This window comes from Monodelphis domestica, chromosome 2 (genome assembly GCF_027887165.1).
Source record: "Monodelphis domestica isolate mMonDom1 chromosome 2, mMonDom1.pri, whole genome shotgun sequence".
Lineage (NCBI taxonomy): Eukaryota > Metazoa > Chordata > Mammalia > Didelphimorphia > Didelphidae > Monodelphis > Monodelphis domestica.
Window position 1 is genome coordinate 159,389,242 of NC_077228.1, and position 16,356 is coordinate 159,405,597.

The 16,356-nt window shown below is 37.4% G+C and overlaps 1 protein-coding gene across 1 annotated transcript in view; it reads right to left on the reverse strand.

Moving 5' to 3' along the window:
- Positions 1–5,999: 5,999 nt before the first annotated feature.
- The window catches only part of SPRTN (SprT-like N-terminal domain), a 29,014-nt gene continuing 18,657 nt past the window's right edge, over positions 6,000–16,356 (reverse strand). Inside the window, exons 3-5 of the mRNA XM_007507855.3 lie at positions 15,388–15,516; positions 13,044–13,317; positions 6,000–11,243 (exon numbers count right to left, since the gene is read on the reverse strand). Coding sequence (XP_007507917.2) covers positions 10,768–11,243; positions 13,044–13,317; positions 15,388–15,516 — 879 coding nt within the window. The 3' untranslated portion in view covers positions 6,000–10,767. The remainder of the gene's footprint in view (positions 11,244–13,043; positions 13,318–15,387; positions 15,517–16,356) is intronic.

Sequence of the window (16,356 nt, forward strand, 5' to 3'; positions counted from 1 at the left end):
AAATATTTAGGGGGAAAAGGGACACACTTACTTCTCTAATATCAATGTGCAGGTTGAGAAAGAAATCTGAGGTCCCTGCTTTGTGAACTTTCCTTGTAAGCCTTCATTTTCACTCAAAAAAAAAAAAAAAACAAAAAAAACTTTGTAGTTTTTCCATTTAAAATAATCAAAATTGGTGATAACATTTGAGGCCTTTAGCTGGTGCTTATTTAAAAAAAAACAGTGAACCCGCCTTTCATATATTTTCACACCAATATGTACAGCCATTAACATATTTTGGTATAATTGAAATGTGAAGCTCATTAGTCTTATTGCAATAAGTGCAATATAAGTAAGGGAAAGGGAAAGACTGACAAGCTATCAGGCTACACTTGTATTTCTTTCTTGGGCACCATTGCTGGCAGTCTAAAATGGAAGGTTGGCTTTATTATTACATGAGTTTTCTGAACATATTTGTGTTTATTTTACTATTGTCCATAGGATTATCCTGTACCTAATTTGAAACCAGTAGTGATCACAAATGGATATCCTGATCATTTAAGTTCAACTAACCTTTTACCATTACTCCTCACACCAATGATGGCATAAACAGATGTTAAACTTCATAGCAATAAGCTAGAGCAATAATCTTCAAGAAATGTATACAAGTAGCTGTAGCTGATAACAGGTTCTTGTGTACAAGAAAACAACTGCAAAGTCCTTGCAATTTGGTATACTGTCATTAACATTTGACTTCTTAAGTATTTTTCCTCCATTGGTGGTTCCCTTTTAATCTTAGTTGGCTCATGTCAGCAATAGGTAAGGCATGGGGAAAAAACAGTGATGCTGTTCTTGGGAGGTAGATTAAGTCCTAAGGCCAGTCATGGCTCTGAGCTGACTTGTTCCAAATTCTCATGTAATTTTGGGCTTCATTTTCCTAAGTGGACTAGAGATCTAGACCTTCAGGCACTAACTCATAAGAATCCCCCTGGCGTATACATTACTCCTTTGTCAATAAGGAAGGATAGAAAAAAGATCAAAGCAATTTTGGGGGCTATATCTTCATTTGTAAGAGTATAAATAACACCTTTTTCACACCTCTCAGAACTGAGCCGTTTCTCACCAAGTTTAGTCTTGAACAGTTGTACATGAAATGTGTTAATAAGGTGTTGGGTACATAATACTTTAAGAAACATTTTAGGTCTGGCATAGGAACTTCTGATACTATAACAGGAGGCTAAAATAGATGTTCAAGAATTCAACATTACCATTTTCTGAGCAAGATGTTTTTCTTTTGAACTATGTCATTTCTAGTTTAGGATAGTGAGAGGTTTTTGCTGTTGGGACAGAGAATAGAAAAGGTGGCATCAAGGCAGCCAGTGGATAGAATCCTGAGCCTAGAGCCTAAATTTAAATTCAGTTTCTTACTTTTACTAGCTGTGTGGCTCTGGGCAAGTCACTTAACTTTGCCTCAGTTTCTTCAATTGTAAAATAACCCTTGCAGACATGTTAAAATTCATCATATTCAATATTGGCCTCATCTTTTCCCCCTAACCCTCCCTTCTTTCAAAAATCCATCACTGAAAAGGATATCATCATTCTCCCAATCACCCAAGCTCATACACTCCCCCACCCGATCCAGTCTCTGTCACGTTCTGTCAATATGTCTCTCATATTTTCCTCTCCTTTGACACTGCCCCCGCCCGTTATTTGGATTATTACACTAGCCTCCTATTTGATCTTCCTGTCTTAGAAGTCCCTTTTACTCTCCACTGAGCTATCCAAGTGATTTTTTCTAAAGTGCAAGTCTGACAATCATCCCTCTATTTCCTAAACTTCAGTAGCTCCTTGTTACCTCCAGGATCAAATGAAAGTCCTCTATTTGGCTTTTAAAGCCTTTCATTGCCTGACCCCTTCTAACCTTCCCATTCTTATTGCACTTTGTTCCCCTCCAATTAACTCTTAAGACCCAGTGACTTGGGTGGGTCTTGTGCTTCACAGAACACATTCTATCTCACAACTGCATTTTCATTGGGTGTTTGCCTGTTTCTGACATTTTCCCCATCTCTATCTTATGGCTCCCTGGCAAGCCTTAGCTAAAATATCACCTTGTGCAAGAAGCCTTTCCTGGTCTCCTTTACTGCTAGTGCCTTGCGGGGATCCTTCAATTTTTCTTGCATAGATCTTATTTGTACATAATTGTTTCTTGCCTCTGCTTTTAGAATGAGAGATCTTTTTGAACAAGGACTGGGGATTCTTTGCCTCTTTCTGTATCTCCAGCACTTAGCATATGTATGTTAGAGAATAATCACTTAAATGCTTATTGACTTGTTAAGAGATAGTCCTTAATATGGTCATAACCCAGATAATTTTGTATTTATATTCCTAAAGAGACTTGGAGATAGGAGAATGGCATTCGTTGCTACTCTTATAAGTGTTAAGATTTTTACTATATCTAACCTAGAAGGGAAGTCAGTTTGTTTGTTACCACATGGAAATAATCTAAAAGAAAAGAACTTAGATGATGCCTAAGCCTGTAATACATCAGTTCTTTGTATAGTGGGATCCTTTTTGAGATTTTTGGACAAATTCATACGTCATAGGATTGTTGAGTGATAAATCCTCTGTAGCAGTACATAGGAGATTCAATGTAATTTGGGAGAATCTGAACTAAAAGTCTAGAAAAGGCATGTACACAAATTCTCACAATTTCTGGCTTTGTTACAGAATTGTCATGTGATCAATTGGTCATTTAGCTTCCTTGTTAAGGCTTTATAGTTTGAGAAATGTGGTTGGGCAGCTAGGTGGCACCATGGTTAGAGCACTAAGCCTGGAATTAGTAGGATTCCATTCAAATCTGGGCTCAGACATTATCTAGCTATATCTGAGCTGCGCCCTGGGCAAGTGACTTGACCCCCATTGCCTATCCCTTACCACTCGTCTGCCTTAGAACCAATATACAGTATTGACTCCTGAGGCAGAAGATGGAAGCCTTTAAAAAAAAAAGTTTTTACTGAGAGAAAAGTTAAGGCTTAAGAAATAGAAAAGAAAAATGGAAGATCTGTCATATAGTTGTGAAGCCCATGCAATTCAGCAATAGTACATTCTTTTTGGTTCAAACCTATGGTTTCATTGACTAGAACCCCGATGTGGAAAAACTCCTTCCACTAATGAAGATGGGTAGCTCTTCGACAGAAAAACTTGGTTGCTTGAGGCATGCCATAACTAAGTGAGTTGTCCTAGATTATACAGTTTGAATCTGAGGCATGATATGAAACCAGGTCTTCCTAAATGCCAGTCAGGCTTCCAAATCTAGGGTGAGGTGGGGTGAAAGAGACCAAAACCAAGTGAGATTAAGTATTGTGGCATATATTGAAATGTTATAAGCACCAAATCATGTTTCTTTTATTGTGACATCTTGAAGGCACTTTTTGAATATGGGATCTCCATTCCATATACGATCATAGACTTAAGAGATGAAAAGAAGCTTTTTAAAAATTTCTTTAAAACATATTTTTCCATGGTTACATGATTCATTTTCTCTCCTTCCCCTCTTCCTTCCCCACTCCTGGAGCCAACAAGCAATTCCACTGGGTTATACAAATGTTTTAGTAGGATTCTGGTTTTTAATCCACTCTGCTCTCCGCTTCCATTTTATGGGTGAATTCATCCCATTCACATTCAGAGTTATGATTACTGACTGTGTTTTGCCCTTTGAGATGAAAAGAACCTTAGAGATTATAATGTAACTCAGTTTTCTCCTTTTGCAAATGAGGGAACCGGAGCCCAAGAAGGTTGTGATTTTTCCAACATCACACAGTAAACAGTATAGTTAAGACTGTTTAAGATTGTTCTGAGTCCAAATCCAGCACTCTTGCCACTACCTCACTCTCATTTAGAAAGCCTTATATAAGAGTTCACAACAGATTGCAAGAGCCCAGCAGAACGTGGTAACACCTTTAATAGAATACCCTGCAGAATGGGTGCAGTTTCTGTTGAATGGGGAAAGTACAACAAAACACATGTTTTGGACAAGGACCAAAGGCAACAGTTGTGACCTAATTAGAGAAAAGGGCTACAGAGGAAGAGGGAATGAAATTCTTAAACTTTAGACTACTTTGTAGGCAGTAGCAGTTGAAGTGTCAAACAAGTCCCTTATGTTAGGTAAAAAATCATCCATTGGTGTAATTATATAAACTTATTCTATCTCAAGTAGAATTATCATATATCACAAAGCTGGAAGAGACCTTGAGCCTCTTAAATAAACAAACAAATAAATAAATAAAATAAAGTTAAAAGTTTATTTTACAGATGAAGAAACTGAAGTCCAGAAGTTAAGCGACTTCCCCAGGAGCACACAGATACTGAAGTAGGAGCTTTCTGAGGTAGGGGAAGAGTCAAGTAGACCTTCCTGCCTCCAAGTCCAGAGCTTTTAAATCCAGCTACATCATGCTTAACATTGTAGTAGATGAAACATCTCCAGAACAAAATAGTTACTTTCATGAAGAATGGGATTTTTTTTCCTTTTAATTAACACTGAGAATTCACCAGGCTCTTGGCACTGTACTATACAATTGATATGGGAATGGGGAAGGAAAATCCCTGCCCTAGGGGACTTTTAGTTTAACCTAAACACAAATCAGTGAGCAAAAGGGAAAATATTTTCATGGCAAATCATGTGAAAAAAGGACCATCTAGTTCTCATCTGGTGTGGAAATTTTCCTGTTGGGCTTTTATCATTGCCTTGATTTGCAGAAATGAAATGAAATCAAGCATCTGGACAGTGAAGGGTCTGTTTGGACAAGCACACTCTCAGCTTGCTTTTCCCCTGTTCAGGGCCTGAGATTGGGACCTGTGCTTTCTTTTCTATGGGATCGCACCCTTTTCCTAGTCTTGGCCACTTGCGCCCACCCCTTCCCCTGCTCACCTGCCTCGGAATCCATGTAGGGAAGTTTTGCTTTTATTCCTTAAGACAAAAAATAACTTTCTGAGAGCACCACCTAGTGTTAAACTGGATCTGCTTACACATTTGGTAGGCCTGATTTGGGGATGCCGGCGATTAGACCTCTAATTATTAAAATATTAAAGTATTAAAATGCTGGATTAGACTAGCCAAAAAAATATCATCTCAAGTGAATGAAGGATGAGTGCCATTGTGTCCAATCCTTTTATTTTCCAAGTACTTATGGATAGTATTCCCCCTAACGCCCTAAGACGGGATTAACTCGAATCAGACAGGAGAAAAGATCTATGCAAGGTTTAGCCATTACTTAGGGAGGTAGGCCAACCGTTTTCTCACACTTACTTTGAAGGAGCAGTTCTCAGTGTTACAATTTTTATACTAGCCATAAGATCAAAATCTGGTGCATCTTGGTTTACTCATTGGGGACCCCTTTCTTTAAGGAATAATTCAGCCAGCTTCTTAAGCGCCTTTGGGGAGAAAGGACTTCTACTAAGATTCTTTCACAGCTGGTTTTAATAATAATTAACATTTATATAGTGCCTACTATGTGCCAAGCACTGTGCTAAGTGCTTTCCAGATATTCTTATCTGATCCTCATAACCACCCTGGAAAGTAGGTGCTGTTATTATCCCCATTTTGCAGATGAGGAAACCGAGGCAGAGGTTGTGACTTTCCCAAGGTCACTGGATTTGAACTCTGGTCTTCCTAATTCTCAGTCCAGTATTCTATGCATTGTACCACCTTTTATAGCCAGTCCCCCAGCCCCACAAAGGTCCAGTGAGGGGGAGAGGGAAGGATCGTGTCTAAATGGTACAAATAGACAGTGATAACACCAACCCACGGTGTGCTGGACAGACTGAGTTTTGCTCATGAGTATCACCATCGCTGATTTTTCTGTTGCAATCGTTATTCACCACCCCAGTCAGACATTGGGGCTGATGCATCTTTTGAGTGACCTGATGCAACTTCTCCCAGGGAATGCTCCATCTACAATTCAGCACGATAAATATGGAACCGTGCAAGCCACAGTGGGTAAACCAAGAGAAAACACAAGCTCTTCCTTCAAGGTGTTTTTATTCTGTTACAAGGAATACAATTTGTCCATAAATATAGTTCACGGTAGAGTGAGGACTAAGGAAGATGCAGACAAAGTGCTGGAGGGAAATTTGAGGAGGGAGAGAAAACTTCCAGCTGGGAGATGGAAGGTTTCTTGGAGGAGGTACAGCACACAAGCTGGGCTTTGAGAAAAGGGCCAACAGAGCCACCCTGGAAAGGAGGGAGTGCAGCCCAGGCCTGAATGTCTGGCGGTGGAGCAACTTAAAAAAGATGCAAAAAAAAAAAGGAAGCAAAAATCTGAGAAGAAAGGACAGACTCCAATAACCCTGTAGGGACTAGCCAAGGATAAGGGGAGGTTCAGGCCTTGGGATTTCATTGATGGTGGGAACTTAAGGCTCATCTGTGAATCTTACTGGCAGGGATGGGGAAGGAGCAATGGGTAAGTCACCTCTTCTGAATACAGGTGGCACATCTAAAACATTTCTTTGAAAGGGAAGAGTATGAGTATAACTAGGAGGAATCAATCAGACACAACCAAACAATTAAACTGATATAAATAGGAAAGGAATAACATAATTTAGTTATTTGAAATATTTACTATGGATGGCTTACTTTTCTTTTAATTCCAAAAAAATTAAAACCACCTCTTTTTAAACCTTACCTTCTTAGTAGCAATTTTTCTTTTTTTTTTTTTACCCTTTCCTAATGTCTTAGAATTAATGGTAAGTGCCCATTCCTAGCAAGGGCTACTCAGTTGGGGTTGTGACTATTAGGTCACACCCCTAATAAGTGTCTGAGGTCATATTCAAACCCAGGTCTTCCTGACTCCAGTCCTGACTGTGTTACCCAGTTGCCCCTAAACCATCACTCTTTTTTTTTCTTTCTTTAAAATAAAAAATTCTTAAACAAGTGTCTCAGCCTTCTCTTCCTTCCCTTCATCACAGAAGACATCATCCAAAACACAGATATGTATATATAAATTATCTTTCATGTCTCCATTTTTTAGTTCATTCTCTGGATGTGACATTTACAATTTATTCTTCAAGTATTAAATCTGTAGCTGTGTATGTTCTCTTAGTTCTACTCATTTCACTGTTCATTATCCCATGTCATTCTTGCTACATTTAAAAAAAATTAGCTTGTCCATTATTTCTTGTGGTGCTGCAGCATTCCATCACAAACATATACCGCAATTTGTTTAGTCATTTTCTAACTGATGGGCATTCTCTCATTTTCCAGTTCTTTGCCACCACATATGGAGCTGCTGTAAGTATTATGGAACATATAGGTTCCTTTCCTTTTTCTCTGATCTTCTTGGGAAACAGACCCAAAAATGGTATTGCTAGGTCTAAGGTTTTATAATTCTGTGTTAATTCCAAATTGCTCTCCAAAATGGCTGGATCAATTCACAGCTCCACCAATACTGTTAGTATTGTATTAGTATCTCCATTTCTCTACTTCTCCAACATTTGTCATTTTGTCCTTTTTTTCATTTTAGCCAATCTGATGGGTATGAGGCGATATTTTGGAACTGTTTGGGTTTGCATTTCTCTAACCAGTAGTGATTTAGAGCCTTTTTTCATATATCTATATATGGCTTAAGCTATCACTTTTAAGTCATTTTTCCTTCCCACTTTTCACTACCACTTTTATTTGAAACATTTTAAAATTGCTTTCAAAATATGAATTATTGAAGTTAATTTCTAATATATTTTTTAAAAAGCCATCCATAGTTTTTATCTTACAATCACATGAAACATCTAGGATCTTTTCACAGTAAACAGCTGACCAGGCAACCAACATCACCTGTCAGAATAGATGAACTTGCTAGCATATATACATAATTTCCTTGTGGTTCCTGATGTCTCCTTTCCAGTTCAACAACATATAAAGCACCTACTATGTGCAATGTGCTCGAGGTACAAAAATTTTAACAGTTTCTGCCTTTGATCATTAGAAGGATACAGTATGTGTACGGAGAACTATTTAATATAAAGAAATCTGAGAATCAGGTTTGATGAAGATGGTTGCACCTGAAACTTGGAGGTGGAAGAAAAAAACTGGGCAAGTATTCCAGCTTGGCTGGAACATACAGTACATGCAATGGCATAATGAGGGAGATCAATGCAAATATATGTTGGGGAAAGATTGCAGAGAATCTTGAATGCTAGGCTAAAGAGTTTATATTATATCCTAGAGAAAATAGGGAAACTCCTAAGAGTATTAAAGGATGGGGGTGTCATGGTTGGACCTGTGTCTTTGAAAGAATATCTTGGCAGCAAAATAAAGGATAGAAGGAAAGGGAAGAGATTAGAAAACAAGACCAAGTTAGAAGTTATTGCAAAAGCCTAGTTGAAGAATGAAATTTAGACCAGAAAAAGGTTCAGGTAGAGGAAATTGGATATTGCCGAGTCTCCAATTGGGTCTGTCTAGTTAGCAAGTTAGAAATATGAAACTGGAATTGAGGAGGGAGATTATAGGGGATATAGATGTGGAAGTCATAGGCCTAGAGATAACTGAATCTGTGGGAGCAGATAAACTCATCAAGCAAGTGAAAGGATCCAGGAACACTTGAGAGATACTCTCATTTAGGGGGCAAAAAATAAATAATGCTCCAAGAGATTGAAAGGGAGTCAGAAGGATAAATTTTCATTGATACTGTGGACACACAGGTGAAGGGGCTCTATCATGGTGGTTGCATCATACAGTCTTAAAAGAATTTCCCAGAACAGTGTGAGGATTTAACCTTGCTGTGGGTCACAGAGCTAGTATGTCAGGGGCAGGACTTAAGTTCAGGTTTTCCTGGTTCCAACACTGGACCTTTGTCCACTAAGCTACAGCTGCCTGTCTTTGATGGAAGTGGGATCCTAAGAAAGAAGAGAGTTCCTGTGGTTGAGTATCATGTGAGAAATTAAGAAGAAAAACAGTTTGACATGCTCATAGAGTATATGAAGAAGAGTAGTTTAATACTAGAAAGAGAGGTTGTAAAATGAAGAGTTTCTACTTGATCCTAGATGAGAGCAAGCACAAAACTGAAAATAAAGCATGAAGGAACAGATTGAGACAATGAAAATGAGATGAAAGATGAGAAATCTGTAGATGTGATTGAAGATAAATGACATTTATAGAATAGTTAACATTTATATGGCAATTAAAGATTTATATAGCCCTTTACAATATTATTTTACCATAGTAATCCTGGGAGGTAGGTGCTATTATTATTCTCATTTTACAAATGAGGAAGTAAGGCACAGAGGGTTTAGTGACTTGCTCAGAATCACAGAGCTAGTTATCTGGAGCCAAATTTGGTTTCGGGTCTGACTTCTAGGTGTAGCACTCTATATATGTTATGCTATCTAGATTCCTTTATTTTAATTGTGTTAAAGTTTGTGCTGTGCTTGAAAAGCCTTTAAGAACTTCAGGGTCATTCTCCACATCACAGTGGGGCTTTGATGTAGAACTTTTGTGGAGATTAACAGCCATGGATTTAAATATCCACTAATTTTTCAAATAAACTAGCTTACACCCAGTCTATTCTCAAATAAAAAGTAAAAAATTAGAAAATTATCATTGTCTCATCATTAGAACTTAGGAAATTTTTCTCAAAACAAATAGATAAGATTGTATACTAGGATTCAAAAATTCTGCTTTAAAGGTTATAATAACCATTATGTCTGTATGATTTTCTACTGTTGGTACATAAACAAATTATTCCTTTGTTATGCATATGTAACTTTAACATACTAAAATCCTAAAAAATGAGTCAACCAAATTTGGTAATGGGTATACAAATTAATAATGACTCTCTACATTAATCAGCAAAATGCCAACTACAATTAAACCAGTTTACGATCTTTGAACCTCAATTAAACATGAACCTACTAATCTTGCTTTAAGTCTTCACAAAAATTTAATAGGGAAGAACTAGAGTATTTTTAAAAATCTCTTATTAAGATATATTTCTTTGTAATTGAGGGTTGGTTGTAGTTAGTTGGATCTGTTAAAAAAAGTGCTTTAAACTTTGTTTTGCCCTTATGTTTGTAAACACCATTCTCAACCCTTTGGGTAACAACATTACAGCTTGACTTTGGATCTCTTATTTGGTAATTTATCTTCAGTCCTTGAGATGAATTTGAGTTCAACAGTTTTACGATTAAGGCTCATGGCAACTAGCAGACATTTCTGATTAAACAGTTCTTAGGTTTCATTAATAGCGTGATGTGGGTTAAGGAATTTCCCAAGTGAGGATGCACTGTTTGTTCCTTCCAGGAGCTATCTTTTTCTACTGAAAGGATTCAACATTGTGTGTGTCTATATATCTGTACATATATATTTCAATTCAATGGCAATATTTTGATGAAGATATAGACAATAGATTTAAACAAGTCATTATCTAAAATACAATATTTAAAAATCTTTTTTATTCATAAATGTTAAAATTGAAAAATAGATAACAAAACTTGGTAAAAGAACCACGAACTGTAGTATACAGGGCATCTTAAAACTACTTTAAGATTTTTGGAAATAACCTGGATTTATTTGAAATGTGATAATAGAAAAATATAGAATCAAATTTGGAGCTCACAGAAAGAGCCTTCCCAATTTTTTAATCCATATATATATATATACACACACATATATATATGACTATTACAACTCTAAGTTCTTGATGAGTTAGCATGATGTACCCATGAGCTAATTTTTGCTACGTAATTAAGACAAATTCGTTTCCAAAGACATTTGCAGCTCTAGGGTTTGGCAATGGTTTCTTACTTAAGGCAGGAATCCAAGTGTTCATTAATCTGAGCCTCTAAAACTTGAGTCTGGCAAACAGGGCAACTCACCCCTTTTTTGTGACTAATTAAATTGCTAGAATTCTGAGATGAGGTGACAGGGAATGAACTGCAGTTTGTGCCATTACCATTTGTACACATGCTATTAATTTGTTCTTTTTTGATAAAAAAATTGGCAAAAGCAGTTTTGTTTTCAATTTTGGGTCTCTTATTTGGTAATTTATCTTCAGAGCTGTTAATTCTCTGGGATGAATTTGATTTTAACTCAGTTTTATGATTAGGTCTTATGGTAACCAATGAGCTATTTGGATTGAGTAGTTCCTGGGTTTTGTTAATGGTGTGATGTGAGTTGATTCGTTTCCCAAGTGAGGATGTACTGCTTGTTCCTCCCAGGAGATATCCTTTTCCACTGAAGGGGCTCAACATCTGGCTCCCTCCTTCCTTTGGTTTACCTGCAAAAGATGGCCATTAATTATAAGATTTTTTCATTCATTCAAAACCAGAAACAACGTTAAACCAATTCACTTTAGCTGGTGGGAATTTCAAAATGTAGAGGTTATATCTGAGAATGGAGGGGAGCTATGCCATATGTATGTACATATGTAATATATATGTATCCTATACATTATTTGCAAAAATATCCTTTATATATTCTACCTAAGCACTACTATAACAGCAAACCTTCAACTAAAAAGTGACTTCCAAAGACAAAATTCTTCCTCCATCCTGAGTAAGGTCTGACTTGAAAGTCTTTAACACTAATGCCAATCAGAAGAGAGCAACACCTCCTTTCAACAGGAAGCAGTTTGATGAGCAAGACAGTTGCTCATATTCCCCCTTGGACTCATGGCCCTCCTGTGCCATCTTCCACCCCTGTTTATTTCTTTATTATATAAATCAAAAGTTTGGAACGATAGACCATGGAAACAAAAGCCCTTTCTCTCCCAACCCCTACCAATACTACCAGACCCCCCTGCTCCGGCACCTGCCTAAACAGAAGCTGCCCCAGCACAACCTGGCAGGACACCAAGATTGTCTGGTCTGCATGACTGATAATCAGCCTGGGAACTCCCCACCCCCACCCCCCAGATCTCAAGGTTCCCCACCCTTTCAGGGCCATCCAATTGGCTGAACCCAAGTAGCTCACTTTGGCCAATAAAGGCAATTCAGGTTACCTCATCCCTGACAACCACCCTATAAGAAGCTAAATCCATTTCCACTCAGGTGGAGACTTGGCAGCCATCTTTACTGGTGCCGATTCCCTCCCCCGCCTCCACAGCTACCTCTACTGGCAATGGGTGCCAATTAAGCCTTGCTATACCACCTCTGCTACCTTCCTTTCCCCCAATAAAGCTTTGCTGTACCATTTCACACTGGTCTCATTTGTCTCTGGGTTGAACCCATCAGTTGGACGGACAATTTTCATTTCATACTATTTCAATTTCATATTAAAATTAAACTAAAAGCTATCTGAATACCATTTACTATGAAAATACTGCCTTTATATCATAGAGGCAGGTGTGAAATATACTGAAATAATATATGTGTAAAAATATAACTAGAATAATAGTTTATTTTAAGATAAGGGAAGGAAAAAAAGGGAATTGGGATGATATATGTAAAAACTATAAATAACCTTTCCCCCTAAAATCAAGTTGATAACCTACACTATTTAATACTTTTCTACCTAAAATTCTAATTTCTGCAACTAGCTAAATTAACCCCCCCTTAGTTAATATATAAAAGTGGTAAGGAATTGAAGGTAGCAGGAACAGGACAAGAAGAAAGAGTTCTCAATGACAGGTGGTACTTGAATGTCTTGAGCAGCTGTGTTGGAAATCACTCTCAGCATCAACAGTATACACAGGAGAGAGAATATCTAGCTCTCTAGGTCCACCTCAGGAGACTAGACAGAAACTCCTCCTCCTGCATGCTTAACTGTCTCTCTGAGAAGCAGCACCAGCCCTGTCACTTCTCCAGAGTTCTGGAACCTTTCTGCTTCTGCCCTGCAGCACTGCTTTGCTCCTAATTTCCCCTATAACAGGTGGCACTATGGAGTGCCAGATTTGGAATCAGGCCAAAATTCAAATTCTGTCTCAGAGCCTCAGTTTCAAAATAGGGATATCATCTACTTTATAGGGTTGTGAGGATCAAATGAGACAACATATATAAAGAGTTTTGTAAACCCTAAAGTGTATTCTAGTTATTATTATGCCAAGAAAAAATAGGTAGAAGAATGTTAGTCAGGGTACCTTTATCTTTACTTTCTGTTCCCAAGTTTGGATGCTTTCCTAGATTTGTCGTCTTCTTGCCTGTTTTTGAATAGCCCTCTGGTTCTTTGACCTTTATATATGTGCCTCCACAAGTCCTCTGATGTTCAGACCACCAATAATCTTTGGCTGATGGGGCTCTGTTCATTGCTCGTTTCACATAACCATAGTAGGGCTTTCTATGCTGGCAGGGCCCATTGCAACGCCACCAGTGTTGACGATATAAATCCACCTCGTTATGAAAACTGTGGTATATCTGAATTAAAAGAAAAAATGTTAGCATTTATTCATCACATTAATGGACAACCTTGCTTTGCTTTATAAAATATATTATATATAGCACTGATATTCCTATAGCCCATGATGTTGGCCTGAGAGAACTTCTCCCTCTCTGAGCATCTATTTGCTCACATGTATAAGAAAAGCTAAACTAAATTACATGGAAAGTCCTTTCAATTATAAAATTCTAAGACTCCTATTTTACCTTCTAGTTTTCCCTGGGCCTCAGAAGAGTTCTAATTTTGGACAGAAAGCATGAGGGTTTAACGTCAATCAAAAGATGAATCTTTAAGCATAAAAAGAAATTAATCCTTTTTGAGGTGAATAAATTTAAATGTGAAGTCTGAATTATTCAATTCACCAACAAATTCAACAAACATGTATGACAAGGGCAGCTACTTAAGTAGCACATGGAGTTTGGAGTTGGGAGGAGCTGGATTCAAATATAGCCTCAGGCACTTCCTAGCTGTGTCATCCTGGGCAAGTCAATTCTAATTACCTAGCTCTTGCCACTTTTCTGCCTCAGAATTAATACTAACATTTAAATTATATTGCTTTCAGCAGTCAAATGGAAATATCAAAACCTAAAGTAACAAGAAAGAAAGCTTATGTACCACCAAAATAAGTAAGATTAATTTAGCACTAAACTTTTGGGGCAGATAGGTAGCACAATGGATAAAGTACCAGGCCAGAATCAGGAAGACCTGGGTTCAAATTTGGCCTCAGACACTTCTAAGCTATGTGACCCTGAGCAAGTCACTTAATCTCAAATGCCTAGACCTTGCTGCTCCTGTCTTAAGACAAGAAGGTAGAAATTTTAAAAACAAAATACTAAATTGGATGCTAAATTATCAGAGGTAAAACATCACACCACAGAAAATATTATTCTAACAAAAAGTTCTGAAGAACTAAATGCTTTGATGAAGAAATCATTGTAGCACACAATTTTCCAAATTAGTAAATGTTCTTTCTGCCTCTTTCCACAGGACAAAATAGCAGCAAGACTGGAAGAAAATGTGTCTAATGGTTTTTTGTTTTGTTTAGGATAAATAATTCCTATTTCTTGTTCACTGATCAGCTACTAGTAGGGAGGAAAGCACCAGTCTCAATTCCTGTTCCTTTATTCTGGCCCCCTCAAACACCAAAGCAAATTTTATTTACTCAGCAAATATTAATTTAATTCATTCTGTACTGTATGGTGGGATTTGGGAAGAAGAAAGCACCAAGAGCCAACATGTTAGTAGGGGAGGGTGCAGGACTTCTTCCCCTTTTAGTAACATACCCAGGGAGATAAAACAGCAGCAGTAGTAATGCTGTACTTGCTTTGAAGCTCTTCCTATATTATATTCATGAAGTGTGAGTGTCGTGTATATGTATTTTCATGTATATCTGGCTCAGTCAGAGCTGATCAGCTGAATCCCTCCAGAGTTTATATTAGGGTAAACCAAACAATGTCGACAGCAGTAAAATTAGACTGGCCTAACTTACGTGAATCATGGCAGAGCTGAGTTTACCTCTAGTTCCTATTTCCTAAAGAGTACCTGGAGCAGAGCACTCTGCAATTAAACAGTTTAAAAAAAATTTTCAACATAAACCACTTTTCCTGATTACAGTTAAGACAGCTGAGTGCACAAAGGGTAAATAACTTGGAGCATGTTGTTCTCAGTCATGTGTCCTGATTGCCCTTGAAGTCAAAAAACACAATGAATTATGAAAATATTTCCATTCACTTTTGACCTGGAAATTGTATAAATATATAACAGAATACAATCAATACAAACATGTGTATTTATTCCATGAAAAAAAACTGTGTGGAGTAGCATAAATGGCAGTCATCTATTAATGGAAGACAGAGATCTAGGAACAAATTTCTAGCTCTGCCATTGATTCATTTGTACAGTCTTGGACAAATCACAACTTATTTATTACTCAATTTTCTGGTTTGTAAAGTGAAGAAAACATACCTCTTCCTAGCTCCTCAAACTTTAGTACAATTAATGAGATGTCTAAAGATAAATACAAAGTTTCCTAAGTATGGTATACTTACAGTTATATTGGCTCCAGTCAGACGATTGATGCGATGCATATGTTTACAAAACTCTGGGCCATGACTTTCCCGGTCTTTGTCATTATTAGTAACAAATAGATATGCATGTATCATTTCATGTAATAGTGTCTAAAAAAAGATAAAAGAAAACCAATTTAATTTACTTTTATGAGATGCAGAGTTTTTTTCTTTTTAAAGGGAAGGAAGGAAAGTGATAAACAGAAGGAAGAAAAAATTTACAAAAGCCATAACACTACTATATCACTAAATATATTTAATCAATATTCAAATGGATCTCCAACGTGCTGGAGGCCTTCCTTGCTCCTGACATTGTGAACATGCCAGACAAGTACTCTAGCCATCTGTGATTGGTCCATCTTCTCTTTCTGTCATATAATTCTTTGATGACACCTTTTACTCCTATTCCTCTCTGGAATTCCTGACTGGTCATATGTTACAGCCTGCTCACATCCACCAAGTCCCTTTCCATTGCCCTTTAAGTAACATTTATTTTTAGTTTTTTTGAGCCAATGATAACCCACATCTCACTATCACACTCCAACCAATAAGATATTTTGTATTGAAAAGGTGGGCTTTTGCTTTTATGGAAAGTGCTTTGCAATTTCCCAAAAGCAATCCCAGTTCATTCTACTCTCTCCATCCAACTCTGGGCCCAGTTTCCCCCGCCTCCCCAATCTATATACTGTCTATCCTAGATGTAAATATAGTTGGACAAGCACTATTGAATGGTCATTCAGATACGTGTTGTTCCTGTAGCAATGGATAAGTCAAACTCCTTTGAGAAATTATAGATCTCTTCAAAGAGGTAGCTCTGATTATGTCTTGGGGTTTGATATAATCATTATAATTTTATCTACAAGCATGGACATCTGGAAGACCTCACTAGTTAGTGGGAATCCCTCCTTAGTCAGGGATTTGCAACTAGATCTCTCTTACTATATTGAATAA